The sequence below is a fragment of the Budorcas taxicolor genome, chromosome 11 (genome assembly GCF_023091745.1).
Source record: "Budorcas taxicolor isolate Tak-1 chromosome 11, Takin1.1, whole genome shotgun sequence".
Classification (NCBI taxonomy): domain Eukaryota; kingdom Metazoa; phylum Chordata; class Mammalia; order Artiodactyla; family Bovidae; genus Budorcas; species Budorcas taxicolor.
Genome location: NC_068920.1, coordinates 154,634,547 through 154,657,429, shown reverse-complemented (window position 1 = coordinate 154,657,429; position 22,883 = coordinate 154,634,547). Strand labels below are relative to the sequence as shown.

The 22,883-nt window shown below is 41.3% G+C and overlaps 1 protein-coding gene across 1 annotated transcript in view; it reads left to right on the top strand.

The window, feature by feature from the left end:
* Nucleotides 1–22,883, top strand: part of PSMB7 (proteasome 20S subunit beta 7) — a 56,470-nt gene that overhangs the window by 22,781 nt on the left and 10,806 nt on the right. Inside the window, exon 6 of the mRNA XM_052648081.1 lies at nucleotides 4,320–4,378. Coding sequence (XP_052504041.1) covers nucleotides 4,320–4,378 — 59 coding nt within the window. The remainder of the gene's footprint in view (nucleotides 1–4,319; nucleotides 4,379–22,883) is intronic.

Here is a 22,883-nt window from a genome sequence, read left to right as displayed (position 1 = left end):
CCTGAGAGTATCACAGAGCTCAGACCTGACCGGGACCTGTAATAGTACATGGTTTTGTGGGTTTAAAGCACTTTTTTCCTTTTGAAAATTGACTTGCTTTACGTTTGATTTTGTCTTATGTTCATTTTAGTATGGTAAATTAGGTAATAAACGTTCTGTTTCACTTTATCAAGACATTTCGTGCTGTAGTCACTCTTTCTGGACCCACTGTTTTCCCAGCTTCTCCATTTGAACAGTTGTACTGAAATCAGCCCAGCCTAATTCAGTAGTTTTTTTTTTTTTAGTGCTCACTGTGTGCCAGGGACTGCTAGGTCTGGGGGATGCAGCTGTGAAGGGATGGACAAGTTGGCAGAGATGAAAGTGGTCAACGCTCATCACTTTAGATGTGGTGTGGTGCTTAAGAAAGGCTTCTGGGAAAGTCATCTCTCAGCTGAGGTTGGACGGGTATCTCCGCCTTCAGTGGATTATGAGGGGCAGAGGGAGAAGCATGTGTCAAACGTAGACGTAAAGTGGTCTGGGCACTTAAGAAATTACTGTCAGCTTAGCGTTGGTGGGGTGCCAAGTGTGTGTGGATATTGGGGAGGTGGGGGTGGCTGAGGGAGCCAGAGACCTGGTCATGGAAGGTCACTCGTGTCTGCTTTGAACTGTACTGTGGCCTGTAGAACTTTCTGTTTGAGAGAGTGACATAGGGTCACACCTGAGACAGAAATCCTGGCCTGTGCCTGTTAGTCCCGTAATCCTATACAGGAAGCTTTATTATGAGGATGACAAAGTGATAGCATCGGATGTGTGGCCCATGGTGGGCACTCAAGCAGAAGGCTCTTGTTTCCTGTCCTTGGCTGCCTCCTCTCTCCTGTTAGAGGAGTTGAGGGCAGGCCTCTTGTCCCTTTCTCCTAGACCCTTCCTGCATTTGTGGACAGCATAGGCCCTCTGACATCAGTGTCCTTCGCCTGACAATGCCTGCTGTCTAAAGCAGCGGACCCTGTGCCTGGCCCACTGCCCCCTGGCTTTTCCGTTTGTTTATTCCTTGATGGGAAACCAGGCCGTTCTGACCAATTGTCTAAGGTGGCCTTGCTTTTGGAGTAAAAAAAAATGAGAGGATTTTTCCTTCAGAGGAATTTTTGCCTTGATTTTGGGTAAGAGAGTAAGAGGTTAGTAGGTTTAATGATGAAATAATTGGAATGTCTACAGATGTTATAATGGTTTATAGGAAAAATGGGATAAAATATTTAAACATTTTGTGAGTCAGATGGCTGCCTTATTAACATGAAATTTGTCTTGATGGTTTATTGTATATAGTTTTAAGTGGCGTTGAAATAAAATCCAGAAAACTTGAATGAAATTATATTTAAAAAGACAAGTCTCATTGAGTTTACCATCTTTTTTCTTTTTAATGGCCAGCTCCTTCCAGTTCCTTCCCCTGGATGCGTTGCCTTGAGCTTATGTGAGGATTTGCATGTTGTTCTCTTGCCATATTGGGTGATTGCAGTCATATTTGAAATTCTGTCTTCTTTCTTCTGCATAGCAGACGCACATTCAGAGTTTCCTAGAAACCTGTTGACCAAGTCAGTGCACTGCATTTCCTAACACTTCCGTGTGTTTCTGAAAAGGGGGCGCCAAAGTCCTCCTTTCCTAAAATGCTAGGAGCAGGAGCTAGTTTGCAAGTGATTTAGAAATTGTTTTTAGTGTTGAATTTCCCTTTCTTTTCAGATATATTTGGAGTCTGCTTATCTTTGATCTCAGAGGAAACAGCATCAGGCAGTTTATCAAGCTCTTGTTTTCCTGAAAATGTCTCAGCTCTGTGCACGTGTGTGTCACCGGTGTGTGTTGGGGAGTGTGCTCTCAGTGGAGAAGCAGAGGTACCACGCAGTAAGGGTCCCCGTGTCCCTTCTGTATGCGCCTCTCCTACACCTTCCAGCTCTAAACATCACGGTCTCTGGTTATACGAGACACATCCACTGCATTGACAGACTTTCTTTCCTATGAGTTTAGGTTTAGTGTGCACTTCCACTTAGAGAAATTTTGTCTTCAGTACTGTTTCTCATGAAAAAAAAGCTTTCAATAAAGAAAGAATTACTGTATTGGGAGGGAAATGTTTTTTCATGTCTTAAAATTTTAGATGAAGCTAAGCAGAAGGAAATATATGTGCTCAGGAAAAGTAAGAGTAAAATTAATTTACTGTGAAACTGTCAAAGAGACGATGGCCCAGGAGAAAATACAGAGCTTGTGGCCTTTAGGGAAAGATGGCTTTAAGGTCAGTTGAATTTTTCCTCTTACAGTAACTGATTATAGTTTTCCACAAATGTGTTAGTTCTTAGTAAATAGCCATCTTTCCCCTGTCTTTTTCCAACCTGTGTTTCTGGCCTCTGGTGTGTGTGTGTATCCTTGGGCTCTTTGCAGAGATATTCTTGGACCAGGCTGGGAAAGAAGTATTTTTTTCCCTGTGGTTTCTTTATTTGCAGTTTTCTTGTTTCTTTGTGATAGTTGTCCTTTGTTTTCCACACGAAACCAGCTTGTTTTTTACTGTGGAGTTCGAGATTGGTTCTCACTCATGCCTTAAAACAGAAACTTAGGTTACTTTTCCCCCCGATCCTTGAAACTCAGAGTAAATGTGTACGTCTTAAAGCACTGGTGGACTTTGACTCTGTTTCCAGGTTTTCCAGGACACATATACTATGAAATTCCAAAGCTGGATTTTGGTAAATTTGTGTAGATATATCTAGTTTTATTTGGGCGCACTAGTTTTCTATCTGTTTAATTCCTGTTTCCTTTCCAAAGGGCTTTTAATATCTCTTCAGGTTCCTTTTTTTTTTCTTCTTTAAAAGAGGAGAAAAAAATTGTGAGAGGGGAAATGGGGTTGCCTTTTGCTCCCAAAGCCTAAATGAATAGTCATTGCCTGTAATGCCGTCTACACTCGTCGCTTCCCACTGCTTCAGATGTGATGTATCCGGTGCTGTGAAGGTAATGATCCTCAACCGCAGCAATATTCGCTAACAGGAGCATCTGTCATATTCATCGGGATTACCATGTTCATTGATTTGTGTCTGTAAATCTGCTGTTTCTACCCTTTAAATTTGATCTATAATTGGACCTCCTTAAATGGTTCAGATAAGCTAGTCTGTATTTTCTCAATGCAGCAATGCTGTCAGCTTCTCCTTTTTCATTATACATTCAGCAGACTTGATAAAATCAGCAGGACACCTCATTTGAAACTGTTTAATCGCTGCCTTTTTCCTTTGCTAAACCATTGAGGTGGTCAAGCGGTGTACACAAATCATTTTAAATAGAAAATATGGTTTTCTCTGTGACCCAGCTAAATAGATAGTGTTATGCAAAACAAGTTAAAAAGTAATAAATGCCAAAAAAATCTTCTAATTGGAGTAAAAAATTGTGGGCAACTCTATCCTCTCTCCAAAAGTAGAGTATCCTGAAATATTGCCAGAACCCTGTAAAGACAAGATGATGGTTTTCTAAAGATTCTCTGGTTTCTGAACAAAGCAAGTTTAAATTTTCCAGTGGTGCTGAGCTGCCTTTTGCATCCCTTCAAAGGGAGCCCATCCTTATTTGTAATGCCTTTACATCCTGCTTTTGTAGGGAGAAATTTGCTGTCTGTTAATGTCTATGCAGCATAACCTTTCAGCCATGTGCTATTGTGATAATAAATTTTTGTTTCTTTGTCTGTCATTTTGTCTACTCAGCTGTTACTCTTCAAAGTACAAACTAAAAATAATAGCTCTAAATAAATGCCACATAATAAAGTGTTTTACAGCTGTAGCTGGAATAACCTGGTGGCTGCAACGTGCAGTCCTGTTACCGTTGCTGGTGCTGTGGTTTCTTCCCCGTGTGTCAGGGTGACTCTGCCAGGGCCAGCTCATTAAAACAATCTCTTCTTTCTAACTGGCTTGGTATTTAGCACTATACCCAGCAGCCTGCCAAGGCACAGTTGTGAAACACAAGAGTCGCAGCACAGGATATATGAAGTTAAGTGGCATTCACTTTTTTGAACAAATAGAAATTATCCATAACCGCATTTTCTTGCATCAGGACTTTACTGTGAATAATTTGCAGATACTCCTGTGAGTAGGTTAGAAGTGGGGCCAGTTGCAGGTTTATCTGAGATAGTGGTAAGTGAGACCCCAGGCTTTTGAAGAGCAGTGTTTGCCTGATTTGTGTGGCCCTGTCATATTAATGTTTATACTGTGCTTGAATGTGACATTGGGTGTGTTGTGCCATTTTCGCTGCCCCACAGTAAACTTGAGAGGGAGAAGCTGAGAGTTGGTAAATATGCTAAATAAACATGCATCTTTTCTTTCCTATAGGTTCGGGCTCCTTGGCAGCGATGGCCGTGTTTGAAGATAAATTTAGGCCAGACATGGAGGTGTGTAAGTCCCTACAGTTCTGTTCTCTTTCAGATAATCTTTCTCATATGTTGGACATTTACGAATTGATCACTGATTCCTCCAAAGTGTGAATAGTACTGCTGCTGTTAGTTGGCACGCTCTTTGGCACAGGTACTGTGTTTGCTCGGAAGACTGGTTACTCGGGAAAGCTTCAGTTTGTAGTGGCCCTGCCGTGCCCTCCCTCAGCCTCGGGGAGGCTGCACTGTTGAATTTTTTCTGCTGGCCTTTGGGCTGTCTGGGCGTCTTCTTGATTGTAAATGTGTGACAGTGTAGGATGTTTTCTTATGCACTATCACAATGTCTCAAAACAACAGGTTTTCTCACTAAGAGTAACTATGTATGTCTGTACATCCTGTCACACACACCTGGCCTGAAAATGGGGGCAGTTTGAAAAACCCCTTAGAGTGTTCTGCATTTGGCAGAGGATACCTACCCCTGTATGTAGGGTCTATTCTCGGAGCATGGTGTGTCTCATGTCTCACATCTAAAGAGATCTTTTTATTTTCTTGGGTAATGGGGAGGGTGGTGTCTTCTGAATGACATTCCACCTGTGCCTGCGCTAATGGTAGATGTACCCCCGACTCAGCAGACCCCCCAGATCTCCAGGAACACGCCACCGGTCTTTCACTGTCCGTTTTGAGGGAGTGTTCCATGTGCTTGGTTACCTTGTGGTCCCATGTTACTCCTCTGCAGTGCTTTATCCTCGCTGCTGAGCCAGCTCGCAGCCACGTTATATTCTGAACGCAACCCTCATTATCTGCCCTTGGTTTTTTGATAGCTGTTAAATTTTTTCATGGAGAGTATCAACTTGTTTTCAACAGTTATTGGGCTGTTTTACGAGTGGTTTACCCTGTTTCTTGATGTGTAGGTTTCTGCTGTTCCTGCTTTTGCAGTAGTGTTTTGTGTAGACTGGGAATTTCTTTCTGCCTTCTTGACAAAACACTGCTTTTTGCCTAATCATCTTTGGAGAAGATTGCATGTTTAAAAATTTTTGTCCTTCTCTAGCTCATTGTCATCAGTGTCGAGTGTTCTTGGAGCTCTCCTCTCAGGTTTGGGCCACGTGCCAGGAGAGCGGAGGATGTAGGGCTGTGGATGCTGCCCAGCCAGGACAGGGTCTCTTGCCAGAAGCCACTAACCAAACCCTTGGTGTGTTGAGGAGAGCACACACAAGTGACGTGGTCACTAATGGCTGGTTTTCTTTCCTTCCTTGGATATCTGCAGGAATTAAAGCATATGACTAAAGATAGAATTCAGCTAGGTATTTTGCTCTAGAAACAATAGTCTTGCTCCAGTCAAGAATAGTAAACCAATCTAGGTATCAACTCTAAATGAGATTAGAATTCCTTTCTCATTTCTCAGTGTGAACATGTATTCCCGTATCAGCATTATTTTCTGTTTGGGGTTCTTAAGTACAGAGGAAAAATAAGGTATACTCGTTCACTTAAAAAGAAAAAATGATCTCCAAGGCTTCAAACTAAAGTCTCCACAAATCCGTTAGAATTAGCGCAGGTACAGGGAGAAAGACTCTGATGATTTTCATTTAGAAAGTCACCTCAGTAATGTCAAGCCCTCCTTTAAACCACATTAATCTTTTCAAATGTTCTTGAAAGCTGTGTCTTTTTCCAGTTGATTGGGACGTCCATATGTTAAAGAAAAATGAAAATTGCAGAAAAAGTTGAAAGCATGAAGTATATTAAAAGTGACTTTAACACTCTGCTAAAGTAATTTTATATCATTTATTTAGAGTTTAAAGTTGAAGTGATTCAAAGGCCATGAATATAATATTTCTGTGAAGGGAAATGTGAATCATCCCTTCAGTAAAGTTTCTGATATTATCAATCTGAACAGTGTTTCTTAGATCAATTTTATCTGTAGTTCAGATCACTTCTGTATTAGCAGTGAGACTTTGAAACAGGTTGACCAAGTTCCCATTTCATATTGTTAATTAAATTTCCTATTTCAAGTGAGTGGTTTTTATTCTGTGAAGTTGTTGGAGCTTGACACAGACCAAAAGTCAGCAAAAACCACTTTTATTAAGGAGAAGGTAGTAATGCTTGCTTCTCCAGTGAAGTGAATTTAAAAGTAAATAGAAGGCAGAGACAATAATGTAGTTTACCAATCTGAAAGGATGTTAATAGAAACTGAAATTATTGTGAAGACCAGGCAACTAACTCTGGTCACTCTGCTTTCTTTTGGTGAAGATTAAGTGATCTGGTTTCAGTGGAAGCTGAGACTGCTTACAAAGGTTGAGAGGACCCTGTTTTAGTGACTTGGTTGTGAAAGAGAGCTCAGCCAGGGTGTCGTTCCTGGCTCTGTATTTGCATAGAACTTGTGGAAACGTTTGGTTTCAAATTTCCAAACTTTTTATTTTCCTTCTTTCCAGGGAGGCTTTCTTTCTGTGGCAAGAAGCCCTCCGTAACTTTTCTTTCTTGCCTATTTTGAGACTGCAGGATTGGATGACTAAGTCTGCTTATTTCCCTTCAGTAGGGGAAAGGATTCTGGACGTGTCTCAAACAGAAACCCAGGAGAGTGTTTCTGCCTCTCAAGTCTTGCATGGATTGCCAGGACAGTAACTGCAGCTCACTTCACAGAAAATTGCATTGGGAGGGGTCAGTTTTAGGCTATCATAATTACCAGTTGTTTGCCAAACAGTGATTTTTAGGCCAAACTCATGAAACAGACTCTTGGCTTTATTGTTAAATTAGAAAAAGCCCATAGTCTTTTTTTTTTTTTTTTAATTTAAACTACAGACCTGTGCCTTAGACAGTGTGGGGTCTAGACTGTAGTATTTATGGACTGGAAGTTCCTCTTTCCTTAACAACTTTTAATATTTTCTCATTGTCTTCAGCTGCATGGTCTTGTACGGTAGCCACCACATGAGTCTGTTGAACACTGGAGGGTAGCTTGTCTGGACTAAGAGGTGCTGCAAGTAGAAAACACATCCCAGATTTCAGAGGCTTGGAACAAAAATTCTAAAATATATCTTGTTAGCAATATGGTTACATGTTGAAACAATACTATTTTAAGTATATTGAGTTAAGTAAAAATATCAAATTTTTTCACCTGTTTTTACTTTTTTAAATGTAGCTACTAGAAAATTTTAAGCTGCATCTATGATTCACGTGTTTTCATTGTACAGGGCTGGTCTCGAACTTGTCATTTGCACATTGCATTTAAGAGTTCTGCCATGTCTGGGTGCCACCTGTACTGTTAACTTCTCTTGAAAGTTTTCATTTACATCAGCTCACTGTGCTGTAAATTGAGTTATCATTTACACGTAAGAAAATGCACAGAGATGAAGTATGCAGTACGATAGATGTTGGCATTTGTAATTACCCAAGTAACCATCAGTCAGATCAAGACAGAGCATTTCCTTCGCTGCAGAAGTGCTCCTTTCCTGTCAGTTCCCTTTCCTCACTTCCCTCCAGCCACTCTAGTTCACCTTTTTAATTTAAATTTATTTTTAAAATACAGTTTATATCCATGAAATCTTGGGTTTGATGTGCTGGTTATTTTTCCCCCCAAGACACATGAAAATGAGTGCATACTATTAATATAAGTAAAAAATGTATTCACGTATCACCATCATGAGTAAGCCCAAGGGTATGAATATTAAACTTTAGGAAACAGAGGTCTGCGTTCCTGCTCCACTTCAGCCCTTCTCGCCTGCTTGCTCGTCTTTGAATACAGCGTGGACTTGCTTGCGGACGAATCCTTCTCGCTGCTGGTGTCTGCCAGCCGGGCTCTCACCTGTTTCCTCATTTGTTTGTGTTCCTGGGCTGCGTGGTACACGCCCATCCCATTGTTGTATGGCTGTTTTCAGGGCCATCTCCCCTACTGATTGAGAAAGGGAGACTCTTGAGGGCAGGGTCATTAAATCATCTCTCTTCTTCAGCTCCTAATGTTCAGTACACGTTTGTAGAGTTGAGACAGGATAACCTGGAGCTAAGGCAAAGTCTGAGTCATCAGAAACCACCTGGAAAACGGAGGGGACTTTTTCTTCTTCCCATCTGGAAAGTGCTGAACGTGTGTGTGTGTGTGTGTGTGTGTGTGTGTGTGTGTGTGTGTGTGTGTGTGTGTGTGTGTGTGTGTGTGTGTGTGTGTGTGTTGGGATAACAGAAGAAGATAACTAGTATATTTTTCAAGTAACACATAGTATTGAGGGCGTGATGAATGTGTGTGTGTGTGTGTGTGTGTGTGTTTTGAGATAACAGAAGAAGATAACTAGTATATTTTTCAAGTAACACATAGTATTGAGGGCGTGATGAATGTGTGTGTGTGTGTGTGTGTTTTGAGATAACAGAAGAAGATAACTAGTATATTTTTCAAGTAACACATAGTATTGAGGGCAGAGTCAACAAAGCAGACACCCCGTTAAGTATACAGGTGAGGTGAAGATGGGGCAAAGGGCAGATGCTCATTGGGAAATTACAGGCCAAAAACCAGAACAGTGAAGCCCAGCTGAGATTCATAAACGCCTAGGATGGGCCTCTGCTGTTTGATGTAGTCTGAACCAATGACTTTTTGTGGGCAAAAGCCCTGACTCAAGGTTTTAGAGAAACTTCTGGTAACTGTGTGCATTTAAGGCCCATGAAAAACCTTTAAAGATTCTTGTCCAGTCGTGGCCCTGACACTGCCTTTCCTGGTCTTGGGATGCTCGTCGTCTTTTTCTCTCCTTGCCGTCAGCCTGGAAGTTCTCTGAGGGCAGGAGCTGTGCTTACTGTTGGCTGTTTCCTCACGCATAGTATGGTAACTGATGTGTAGTAGGTAGTCTGCCAGGATTTGTCGAATGAGTGGGTAAAAAGGCATCAGAAGCAACTTTACTCAGGTGGTCCCAGATTTACCTTCCTTTGAAACAATTTGATAACTTCACCTTTAGTGTTACCAGACTGAGAAAAATGAAGGCATTAAAAAATTATATTACTGCTGGTAAATCTCATGCTTTGTTTTACCAGCAAAGGTGCTTATTCAGACATTGTAACTATCTATTAGCAGAGAAGTGGGTCAGTTGTATTAGAGTGTTTGTTTTTTTAGGTGATGATGCATTCCATGGAGCCATTGCCATAGGATTTTTTTTTTTCTGTATTGTTAAGGCTGGCATAAGAACTGAGCCCCTTATCCTGGTTATTATCTACAGGCTGGCTAGACAGGAAATTAGGGATGAACACTGGCCTTCTCAGTCCACTTGCCAGTTAAGTGTAAGGAATTTGATCATTGTACCTGGAAATATGAGGTTGGCTTCTTGTGAATCTGTATCTTGAAAATTGCTAAAATTAAAAATTTTATTTTAGGGTGGGGAAAGAATTAAGGAAATGAATCTGATAACTTAGGTTCATTTTCCTTCCATCCTGTTTCTTTGTAAGAAGGGATGTTTTCATTTGGCCCAGTGAGAAATTTAAACTCTTGAAGATTATAATTCATTAAAATGGGTAGAAGATGAATATTTAGTCTGTCAAGATCAATACTGTCCCCTCTTTGTGCTAATTGTCAGAAAGCGAGCGAGGGCCGCTGAAGGGTAGTGGTGGTGCGGCAGGACCCTCACATCACAGGGAGATGATTCAAAGGCAAACTGTCCTGCACCCTCTGGTATCGACTTGCAAATTAGCATCTGGAATCTAATTAAACAAGCTTAATGAAAGTAGCAGCTGAATGCTGCTGGAAAAGACAATCAGCTTTTTTCCCCCTCTCTGATACATATTCTGTACTATTGAAGTTGGTCACCAAACACATCATGTGAGCACAGTTAAAAAAAATTAGCATTTATTTGAAGAATAGAAACTGTTTTTCATTCTGTTATGCATTTGGCATGCTCTGGCGTCCCATGAGAGCCGTGCCACAGCAGATAGTGCACAATATTTATAAATCCGTGACAGGCAATAATAGCAACTTGAAAAATTCTTTTGCTAGAATCTCAAGTTGAGAGCTGCCAAAAGCTGAGAGGATCAGATCTGCAGTGGCAGCTGCTGTGCCCTACAGTTAGAATTCTAGACTTTGAAGATGCTCAACTTAAAGAAATGAAGACTGCAGGCTTAGCCAATTTTTGCAGGTTTCTAGAGCTCTGGCTCTCTGCCTTTTGAAGATGAGTTGCTGAAGCTTCTACCACTGCCTGAGGCGTGCTAACACCAGCAGGATCTTTTTTTTTTTGTTTCCTCCAGTCTTAGTATGTCTTCAGTTTTAAGTAGCACATGCTTAGTCAGTGCCAACTGTGATGGTGCTTTCTCTGGTCGCAATACCGAGGGATAAGCTCTTACCCTGTACCCTTCAGAGGGAGGCTGCGAAGATAGATGGTGACGTATACAAGTGCCACTTCAGCCGTCTGATTTATGGAGTCATATTTCATCACTCAGCAAGCGCTGGCCTCTGGAGAAGCCCTTATGGATTGCTAAAGATGTGAGCTGCTATCGCCCTAAAGGCTTGTGGTTACCTCGCAAACGTGATGCCAGACACCTAGCTACGGAGGAAACAGAATTAATCTGTCATCGCAGGCAGCTATAGATCCACTTTAATGAAAGAGTTGATACCAATATGGTATTCTGATAGCAGATTGTAGAAGTAAATGCTTTTTTTGTGTGTTTAAGTCTAATAGTAGAAAGACACTGAAGTTTCGGATTTATTTGTATTTTGCAGATGGACAGTGATATAAGAGAGCTGCATTATTTTGATTAAAAAAAAAAAATCTGTTCAGTTTGACACATAGACTGGTCCCGAAGGGAAACACAGAGCATGAGTTCAGTGTGGTCACGTGGAAGGGGTCACGGGAGCTTAGGAGCTGGAGAATTGGGCTGTGAGTGTTTCCACTGCACTCACCGCATGACTCTGGGCAAGCCACGGCCGGCACACTATCCAGACGTTGGGGACCCAGAGACCTGTCTGTGGGTTGCTGTCGGGATTAGGTGTGGTCTGTAAAACACTTCAGATGATGGCTCACACAAAATTGGCTCTAAAATATGGCAGCTGCTTCTGTTTTTTTCTTTTTTCAGTAATTCAGTAGTAGGATACAAACATCACATAGCAACAACTCACATGATTGTTTGTACTCGAGTCAGGCTTGATGATTTACAACATGGTGTAGATAGATTTGATTCTTCTTTTTCATCTGAAAGCTTAAAATCAGAGCCAGGCCTAGCTAGTGGTCGTAATGGCAGTAGAAGAAGCCTCTTTAACACATAACACAGGCTGTGGAAGTGTTCACCTTTTTACTATAGGGAGAAGGTATTGAAAACACAGCAGTCATAATAGCTGATGCTTTTTGAGTGCTTATGCTGTGCCATGCTCTTTCTAACAGCTTTCTCTGCATTGTCTCATTTACTTTTCAGCAATTGGGTGGGGTCTGTACTTTGTTATCCCTGTTTTGTTGAGAAGAAAAATAGGGTGTAGGGAGGTGAAATATCTCACCTGAAGTCCCACAGCAGGGCAGGACAGTATCATGGTTTGAACCCTGGTCAGTCTGGCCCCGATGCAATCGGTCACCATGCTCTTCTGCCTCTTTGTAGGCCTGTAATTCTTTGACAACAGAGTGGTGGAGACATCTTATTCTAGGTGAGCAGAGGTGTGGGCCACTCGGGCTATTCCTTTTCTCTGATGAGGTCTTGTGAAGACGGCAGGAAGCCAGATGAGTGTTAGAGGAGCTGTATTAACCTCTTTGGTGAGCCCAGCAAGTGGAAGGACCCCAGGGAGAGAGACAAAGTTAGAAATATAGAGCTATTGGGAAATATAAGTCATTTGGCTATGGAAGGTTTTTTCCTCTTTGACTTTATCAGAATTTATTTTCACCTTTTAATTGTCCTCTCCTGGAAATATCCTGAGATTGTTTTTTTCCCCAAAGTTTTCAAGTATTTACAGAGGAGCTGTTTTTCTCTATATAGCTAATGTTCAGATGGCTTAGCCTTCTTCAGATTTAGTAATGAGACCAAAAAGCCTTTGAATATTGGTGAATGGCATTTGTCCATTTGAGGCAAATCACGAGTAGCTTGAACCAAAAATATAAAAAATAAGCAAGACTATCATATTTGAATAATGAGGTGTTCTTTTTACCCCAACTGCCAAAACTTTTTAATCTTCGTCAACAATTGTTCTGTCCTCCGTCTTATTTAGGTTGCATCTGTGCGACTCTGAGCTCAGGAGCTCTGACAAGCGGCATATGAATTCTGTATTCATTAGTGATCTTGATCCAAATGCCTCTGTCCCTGCCACGGGGGCTCAGGTGTGGAAGCTGCTGGCTAATCCCACCAGCTGACAGTCAGAGGTTTAATGACTCCATAGGAAGGTGACCACTCACTGGGAGGTTTGCTGGCGGAACCCACACAGCAGACAATGGAGATCAAGGAAGACGATCAGTGTTTAGCTGAAGCACCTTCCTGTGTGACTTGAACCCTGCTAGCATCAAACGGAGTTTTAAGTAAATGCAGAATTTTAAAAAAATACACTGTCTCTTGATAGCTATCATAAACAGTGATTTTGGGGGAAGGGGTCTGTATTGATATTGATGGTGTTTAAGACTGTTTTGCTTTTAGCAGTTTAATAGATGTCAGCTTGATAAGCTGTACTTGACTCACTTTTCCAGGTTTTTAGATTTTAAGTTGTTGTTTGTTTACTACAATATCTGTTTAGGTGTTTTCTGTATCTGGGGGAAAAAAAATACTTAAAGCCAGAATTCTTTCTTACAAGATGTTCCTAAGAATCTATGCTGACATTTTTGTCTCTTGTGACCTCTGTCTGTAAAAAGAAATTACTATCAGAATGTGAGTTATTTGATTGATGGTTGACGTGTCACTAGAGTTTTGACTTTTTGTTTTTAGGTTCTCTAAACATGTTGGATGCCTTATTATTTTAATAACAGCTTAATTGAGATCATATTTACATGCATACAATTCACCTACCGTAAGTGTACAATTTAGTGGTGTTTATGTTCACAGAGTTGTACAGCTATCAGCATAATCAATTTTAGAACAATTTCATCACCCTCAAAAATGCCGTATTCATTAGCAGCCACTCCCCATTTCCCTTCAGCCTTCCCAGCCCTAGGAACAGCTAACCTACTGTCTGTCTCTACAGACATGCATATTCTGGACATTTTCTATGATAGGAATCATTCAGTATGTCTTGTGACTGGCTTCTTTAACTTAAAGTATTTTTGTAGTATTTCATCTTTGTAGCATGGATTGATACTTCATTCTTTTTTGTGGTTGAATAGTATTCCATTATATGGATATATCACATTTTATTTACCCATTCATTAGTTAATGGATATTTGGATTGTTTTCACTTTCTGGCCATTAAGAATAGTGCTGGTATGAACATTTGTGTTCAAGTTCTTGTGTAGACATATATTGTCATTTCTCTTGGCTGTATGCCTAAGAGTAGAATTGCTGAGTCATGTGGTAACTCTGTGTTTAACCTTTTGAGCCAGACTGGTTTACAGTGTGGCTGGGTTAGCAGCGTGTAAAGATTTTAGTTTCTGGACATCCTTGCCAACATTTATTATTTGGCTTTTTGATTACAGCCATCCCGGTGGGTGTGAGTTGGTGTCTCATTGTTTTGATGGATTCCTTATTGGTTAACAACTAATGCAGCTATGGAAATGTTGAAATGTAACTATTGAAACACTTGACACACTTCTTTATGCACTGGATTTGGCCAATAATTCGGATGGTTGTATATTTAACTATTGAAAGTTCCGTTTTAGAGGCTTTCTTTCCCTGAGACTGTTTCTGTCATTTGCTTTTGGTCATAATTCCTGCTTATTGGCTTTCCTTAAGACCTGAAGCATTAGACATAGTAAATTGTGTCTTTGTTGTTAGATCAAAAATATATTAATTTTCCCCAGTAGTTTTCTCATTGTATTTAATGTGAAAGAAAAAAAGTTTTAAGAGATGTTACAACCTGAAGATACAGTCCCTGGGGCCCTGTATAGAATTATTTGTAGTAGAGTTAAGGACTTAATTTTAGAAATGAATAGATTTCAAGTTAGCCTTACGGTTCAGTGAGTGATTTGAAGAATTACTGTTCAAACCTTTGGAATAAATAATGAGGAGGCACTGTTGATGGTTTAAGCTTCTTACCAGAATCAGGTATTTTGAGTTGTTCCCTTTCTGAAAAGTGAGTTTGTTTTCCTGATTTTGAGCCCGCTGGTGGGCCAGCTTTGGAGAGGCAAAAGAGGGCTCCTTGAGCTGAGGCTGCTCCTCGAGTCTTCCTGCTCACATTTGCGCTCTGTGCTGTTCTGGAAGGCACGTGGGGATTTTCTTCGGTCTTTCACATGATGATCCAAGAGCAGGGCTTTGCTTCTCACCGTGCGAGAGAGTTTGGGAGAAGGGAGTGGCAACCCATGCAGTATTCTTGCCTGGAGAATTCCATGGACAGAGAAATCTGGCAGGCTAGTCCATGGGGTCGCAAAACAGTCGGACACGACTGAGCGGCTTTCATACGCGCACACATGCAGAGTGTTGCTGGTGCATATGGCTTCTCTCCCTTTGATTCTCTAGGATTCCCAGTCTTCCTTGATTTAGAAATTGCCACTTGGCTGTGAGTCCTGCTTAATAAAGCATCAGTAAAGTCTAAAATTCTTTCAGTCCTTTCAGTTTAATCTCTTTCTTAAAATAATATATAGATTCATAAAATTCTTGAAATGAGAATAGGATGCAGTAAAACAGAAAATTAGAGAAATGGCCACTTGGGGCCAGGCCTCGGGAATTCAAGAATCAACAAGTCTTAGGGAAGTGACTCTGTGTAAAATTTGAAGGTCTCCATTTCTAATTCTTTGAAGAGTAATGAAAACACTGCATATAGTGTACTTCCATAGTTAGTGACTTTCAGAATTCATTGTTGATTTTTCCACCAAAAATATTTCTGTGTAAAAATTTTTCCATGTCTTCTGCTCTGCTGTATATACACTGAATTTCACTTTCTTAAATAATCAATAATATGTAATCAATCAGCAGGTGCTAATTGGGTACCAGCTGAATGCATACACTTGGTGGTATAATCCAGAGGTTGTATTTAAAGAGGCCGTTCTGTATGGTGGTGGGAATTCTTTAAACAGCTATTGGCAAAGTAGATTGAGAACAAGGGATTAGTTGACTTGGTAGTAGATCGGTAATTATTTATGATGCATTTCTTTGGAACAAGTGTTCCATTTGAGATGTTTTCACTTTACATATTTCCTGTAACTGTGAAAGGTGGGGGGAAATATACTATATAGGAGAAATATTTCACAAAGTGTTGCTTGCTACACCTGTGGCAAAGATCCAGCAGACAGAATGTAATTTCTCTGTGACCAGTCTCTTGAATCAGATAGGCAAGAACTAAGGGAATGTTGAATAGAAATTAATGTTCGGTGACTTTCAGCTACACAGGTGGAATTAAAAGGAAGATGTTATTGCTTGTATATTTGGTATCATGGTATCAAAGAGAAACTTGACTTCTTTATCCATCTCTTTATCAAATTGAATTGCCTTTGCTGACTTGGGTCTCAGGGATATAATTTACGGTACTAAAAGTGCTCCCTTTATGTGGGTTGTCTCTTTCTGTTACTTAAACCAAGCCAGGATTTGGAATGTCACAGCTCCTTGGGAAAAGACATAAAAGAAGTTCTTTTATTTTTTTACTGATTTCATTCCATTCTGGAAATCTTACTTTGTAAAAATTTTGAATCATAAAGGAGAAGCGAACGCACACCTTCCACTTCTCCTGGTTGTATTTCACTGTCAGAAGTGAAGCTCTGTGTCACAAATCCAAGAGGTCATCTGTGGTGGAGGCTTACAAGCCTTTGAACAATGGATTTCTACTTTTCTTGTGTACAGGTTAGAGAAATATAAGAAATGAAATATAGGACTGAGTGTTACTAGATGGTAGCTTAGAATCTTATAAGTTTTGCCTTGGCAGGTAATTTGGCATAAATTGTTAATGTAAATCTGGGTTAGTGGTGAAGATGTTATTTTAGTAAAAAAGATAAACTGCTGATTAATTCAGCATAGAACTCAATTACAAATTGAAAGTGTCTCTGCGGGACTCCTGGACCCTAAAGACAGCAGATGTTGAATTGATACTCCAGCATATTTCACGGTGGTATGAAATATTAACATGGTTTATTATACTTGTGTGGTGTGTGGTACCAGACTGGGGGAGGTGGTGGGCATGTGGGGGTGCAAAGCAGCCACACATTACACGTTCATTAATGTACACTGAAGTGTGATTAAGAATTTGGGGGAAGTTTCATCTTCTTGCTTTTAAAAAATCAAATAGCTCTGTGGAAAAATTAAGTTTAAAATAACATTTGGAGCTAAATATTTAAATGTGGTACCAATGTGTGTTTACATTGTACACATAAATGAACACAAAAATGGTGTACTTACTGACACAGGATATTTAAATGTTAAATGGGACCACTACCTACAAGAGTAAGGGAACTTGAGGGCCTGAGCTGTATTTTAATGAGTTAATTGTAAGCTTTCATGGGCTGGAAAGTTTTCATGGGCTGCTGTACTGGTTTTACCTTCTGATCTAAAACATGGTAATTTTAAAATGCCCCTATAATTTGCACAGGCAGAGTTTCATTTCTAGCCAAAAAAGAAAAAAGCTTTATGGTTTTCGTATATCTGCATCAACTTAAGGGGGGAAAAGTCAGCAAATTTTATGTATCGGAAGATCTGAATAAATGGAACTGCCAATATTTGAAGGGATTGGCAGTTCTTAAGAGGCATGAGAAAGTTGGCTTAGATGAGATATTTCAAAGCCATTACTACTCCTATGACAGTTATTTTTCTTGCATCACAGCCTAGATCAAGTCTAGATTTTGCTAGCTGAAGTAAAGACAGTTCCAAAAATAGCCAAATGATTACGCTAAGAACAAATGTACCTTGGATACCTCTGCTATTATGAAGGCCTTTTTTTTTTAAGTGCTTTCTCAAAAACTTCTCAAACACATAAAAGTTGGCAAAGGCAGAAGAGGAGTGGGCAAAGAAACCAGAAGTTTCTTGGTACCTACACCACCAGCACATCTGTGTCCCCATTAGAGTTGCCGTTAGGCTTCTGTAAACTCTTGAGGGTGATGGTCATTCTGAGATGTGAAGGGTGGACTTGAGTTGCCTTCATCTGAGTCTTACTTCTCTCCATCCAGGCGCCAAGTTCTGTGCCTGCTTCTGAGGCAGAGTCCCTTTCTTAGAGACATTTACAGCCTACTGGGGTAAACAGGCCCACAAACAGTACTGAAAGTACAAGAATGGTGCTTATAAGGGGAGCATAGGATTGATGCAGAAGAGGGATTGGTGAGGTCTGTCTCGGGGCCTTTAAGGTGGCCTCAAAGAGCATGTGTTTCCTCACTTGAAATTGTTTTTGTCTTGGGGGTTAGGGAAGGGGTGGGGTGGGGAGGGGAGTCTGAAGAGGAGAGGAAGCTATTCCAGGAGAGGGCCATCACCATGTACAGAGGTGTGCGGACTCCTGCTCTAACTTTCTTTCGGTGGTGTAACCCTGGAAGTTTAGACAGCTGAACATGTTTGGAAATAGGAAAACAAAACTCCAGACAGTGTCTCAAGTTGTCTGAGCGGTCATTTCCCGAGTCAGTGTGGCCTTTTAATTAGCATCCGTTTTTCAGTGTGGGAGAGGGCCGAGCTTAAGCAGCCCTGTCCCTGTGTGTGAATATTTAGTTTAGAAAGCTGCCACGTTCCATTAGGGGTGGCTGTGTTTCGGCAGTGGGTGCAGGAGCTGTGTAGACTTTTCAAATGTCCTTTGAGATTTACGTTGCAGTGTAATTGGGAGATGCTGGTACTTAGTGTGTTGTGCATGGCAGAATGTGAGATTACCTGCTGTAATGAGACCCCAGCAGCATACCTCAGGAAGGTAGTTAAAGTTTTAACCTTAGCAGATAATGTTACTTGTGGGTTTCTGTGAGGTAATTTATACCACTCTCCCCTAACCCTGAAATTGTGCAGAAACAAAAAATTTTAAAAATGCGAAATTGTGCTAAATAGATATTTTAAAATTCCACCTAGTAGTCCAGGTTTTTGAATTTATTTGCAGTGAACATTGTTTTCTGTAGACCACAATCACACTCACAGTTGTCACCCTGCCATAAATGTTGGAATGTAGTTTTTTCCTAAAAATCAGAACTGTGGTGATAACTGGAATGCTGAAAAGACTTAAGGAATCATTAACTTTGATTCCTTGACAAATAGGTTGGTGTCTCTTAATGAAGATAAATTAAATTAGAGAGACAGGAGTAAGAATAGGGCGTGATGGAAAGTGTGTGTGTGAACTTTGAAGAGTTCTAGGTTTAAGGTTGTTTTTTGCCTCTTCTGTAACCCCTGTGCCCCCAGTTTGTAAAAGATAAAACTCATTTGTAAAACGGGCTTAAGTCAGCACCTGACGGGATTATTAGGATCATATTTGTAAATTACAGTCAGGCTTAACAAAAGTTTGCTCTCTCATCCTCTGACTACTTCATGTCCAAGAATGTTAAAAGAAAATTAAAGTGCCTTTTCTCAGTCTGTTTTAGTTAAGATTGAGGTATAATTGACATGCCTACTCTGTTTTTATTTTAAATATATATTTTTTTAATGTGGACCATTTTAAAGTCTTTATTGAATTTGTTACAGTATTGCTTCTGTTTTATGTTTTTTGGTTTTTTTGACCATGAGGCATGTGGGATCTTAGTTCTTTGACCAGGGATCAAACTTGCACCCCTGCATTGGAGGGTGAGGTCTTAACCACTAAACCACCAGGGAAGTCCCTGTTTTAATTAAGATTTACAGTCAACAAATGGCCTCATGGGAAAATGAACTTAAATGGTTATCTTTTTTAATTGACATACAAGGTGGTTTAAAGAGCAGTTTGACTCATTCTGTTTGCTGAGAAGTTTTTATACGTGTATTTTAGGGAGATATCAACCTTTAAATGTAGTGCTGGATGCAGTGAATTTGATAGGCTTTTGCTTTAGAATTTGATGAATGTATGAATTTTTTAGAAAAATTCATCAGGATGTTCTTAACAAGCCAGATGAATAATGGAATGATAGAGTAGCATTATTTAACCAATATGTTTGCAACTTTGAAGAATTTCAGAGGTAAAGTACTTTAAAAAGATAAACCCATGAGTGAGTAATCAGTTATATCTAAGGACGAAACGAGCATCATTGCTGTTTTTGGATGCTAGTTGTTGGAGGTTCTACTGTCTTGAGTCAAAAATCCGTGGGCTCTGAAGTCAGACAAAACTATGTTGAATCTCAGACCTTCCAGTTGTTGGCTGTATGTTTTTGGGTTCGTCATTTTCCTTCCCCGAGCCTCGGTTTCCTGGATTTGTAAAATGGCGAAAGGGTAGTACATATCTTAAAGGGTTATTTGGAAGAATAAGTGGAAGAACGTACTTGGCACAGTGCCTGCAAATAGTGAATGTAAAGTTCTCCTTTTAGAATAGAATTTCTCGTGGCATATAGCAAGTGAAAATGTGCTGTTTAGTACACTTTTTATTGACATGGCAGTAAGTCTGTGTGGAAGATGCACACCTGAGCAGTCTTATGGTATCATTTTGAATTTCATTTGTGGTATAATTGCTTCTTTCATAATTGATTTGCTTTGAACTAGAAGTTATAAAAGTATTGTTACTGAGTTATTTTTGGTACTAAGTTATTTTTGGCTGCCCACTGCATTGGTAGTTCTGAAAGGGTTAGGGTTAAGCTTTTGATAACCGCTCGTGTGTATTAAGAGAGAGGGGTAGAATCAAACCAAGTTAGCTATCATCGTGGGTTTCCTGCATACCAGACACCGTGCTCTCAGCTTCTGTGCGTGGAGTCTTTGAATCCTCACAGCCACTCCGCTGCTGGTGGTTTTAGGCCCCTTTTGCAGATGAGGAAATTGGGACTTTAAAAGTGTTGAGTGACTTTATGTAGCTTGTAAGTAAGAAGACTAGATTCATAGCTGAATCTCCTGAATCTTCATTCTCAAATTCTTTGCTTCTGCCTTGTCCCTCCCCCTCCTCCCATCTCCCATCACCATGATCAATATAGCAGATACATGCAGTGGCTCCAGAAGTTTCCTTATGCCCTTTTGGAAGGCTTCCCTACCTCAAGATCCATAAGTAACTGCAGTCTATCTGCAGACTGTGTGTGCCTGGGGTCCCAGGAAAAGGTGATGGGCAGGGGCCTTGATCGGACTCACCTGCCGTGTCTGCTCTCTGCCTGTCCGTTTCTGCTTCGTCAGAGCTGTTCCTCGAACACAGCCAAACCCTTGTGACCATACATCTCCCTTAGAGCTTCCTTCTTTACAGTCTTTCTGCTCTTGCCCCGATTGTCAACCAATCCCTTCTACTCTTTCTACTACATTCCAGGGGCCAGACAGGAGTATTTCAGGAGCCCCTACCACCAAGATCCACTGGAGAAGGAAATGGCAACCCACTCCAGTATTCATGCCTGGAAACTCCCATGGACCGAGGAGCCTTGTAGGCTACAGTCCATGGGATCGCAAAGAGTTGGACACGACTGAGCGACTTCACTTCAGTACCACCAGTGAAGTGGCATTTACAGGTTGGTTCCAGCCCAGGCCATTTTTTTCCAGAACAACCTCGGTATGCTTTCACTGGTTCTGGCTTTATCTTGTCCCTTTATGGTGACACCCTTTAGAATTCCTGCCACAGGATGTGTAATTAACTTAACCATTGTCTCTCATCAACCCATCAGAAAAATAGCTGCCAGGAAGTTACAGAGGCCTTTCTGTGAAGACTGAGTTTGTTTAGAGTTTGGTCAGTGTCCGTAACTGATGCTGAAAGTCCAGGCGGCTCTCTCTGCTTCTCCCTCTCCTGTGCTCCTTCTTCCTCCCCTTCATCTGCCTCCCACTTCTGCTGTTGGTCCTCCCTGGTGTCTGCTCAGGCCCCCCAATCACTTGCTTTCCTGTTGCCTGCCTTTGGCCTCCTCCCCCACTGCTTCCAGGCTGCAGTTTCAAAAAGCACAAATCTAACTACATCATTTGCCAGCTTCAAAATTTCCTCGTCTTCCCACTAGAATGAAGGGTCAGCTCTCTCTGTGGCCCATGAGGCTCTCTGGGATTCAGCCACGTGGAATTAGCTATCTGCCTACACTTGTGTCCTTCCCATTTTCATGGCTTTACCCCTGCCGTCACTTCTGCACCTCGGCTTGGCTGCCGTTTACATGTGTGTCAAGCCCCAACCCAGTCTTTATCACCTGCGCCCTGTGAGACCTCTGTACCCTTCTCATAGTTCCATTGTCAGCCTTGTCTCTTAAAAACTCTTCATGTTGTACTTGTTTCCTCTCTGGACTCTGTAGTCTCCGTGGGCAGGGTCTGATCTGTTCAGGCCTTATACCCAGTGTTTGGCACACTGTCCCTGGACTGTATTAGTATCAGAGCAGAGCATTAGTAAATGTGTGCTGAACTAAGCTAACCTGTACCTTTCTTTGAGGGGTTTTGCATCATTTGAAATCTGCTTCATTTGTGGTCATCTTTAAATGCCCTCAACAAGAGTGCCCTGAGCTTGCTTGGACCTCCTCCTAGTCCTTCCTAATCCCTGTGAGGCTGTAGAAGCAGCATCTGGTAGTGTAACAGTGCCCATAGCCGTCCCACGCACTTTACATTCTGCACTGGTTTCCCACCCTCCAGACTTTGGAGGTAGATAGGCTCGATGTGAACATGGCTCCTTTGTACCTTTGTTGAGACCCAAGGAACAAACCCACTCCGTTCCCCGCCTCCCCTCTGTTCTGGTGATAGCCCTTGCAGTATCTGCAGGAATTTATTGGCAGAGTTATCACTGACCGCATTGTTTTACGGAGAGAGAGAGAAGTATTACTGAGATCTTAATACTACCTGGGGCAACTTGGTTTTCATTCGAAGGATTGTTGAACATATTTCTCACTCTTTCTTTAAACCTAGTCTTCCCCCCACCCCTCTGATTATATTTGATTCAGTGCAGCCTTGGAAATATATATTTGTATACACACATGCTGTGAATGCTGATTTCCTCTCCTTGTGGAAAGCAGTATGTTCCCATCTCTTGGTCCTTTTCCCTCTGGAAGCCTAGGTGTTTTTCTTTCCATTCACTTGTCTCAGAATCCAGCAGAGCCTCTTGCCCACCATCTTTTTTCCTGTGGTGGGATAGGGAGACATAGGCTTTGGTGATGCCAGACACTAACTTGGCATGGATCCCTGAATCCCACTTATGCAGAGCTGTGTGTCTTCAGCGGCCATCCAGGTGGCTCAGTAGCAAAGAATCTACCTGCAGCGCAGGAGAGGCCTGAGACGTGGGCTGATCCCTGAGTTGGTAAGATCGCCTAGAGAAGGCAGTGGCAACCCACTCCAGCATTCTTGCCTGGAGAAATCCCATGGACAGAAGAGCCTGCTGGGCTGTAGTCCATGGGGTCTAAGAGAGTCGGACACGACTAAGCATGCGTGTGTGCTTTGAATGCACCATTTACCCTTCCTTGTGCCTCCATTTCATCTGCGGTACAGGCGGAAATGATGAGGATTAAATAAGGTAACATAAAAGTTT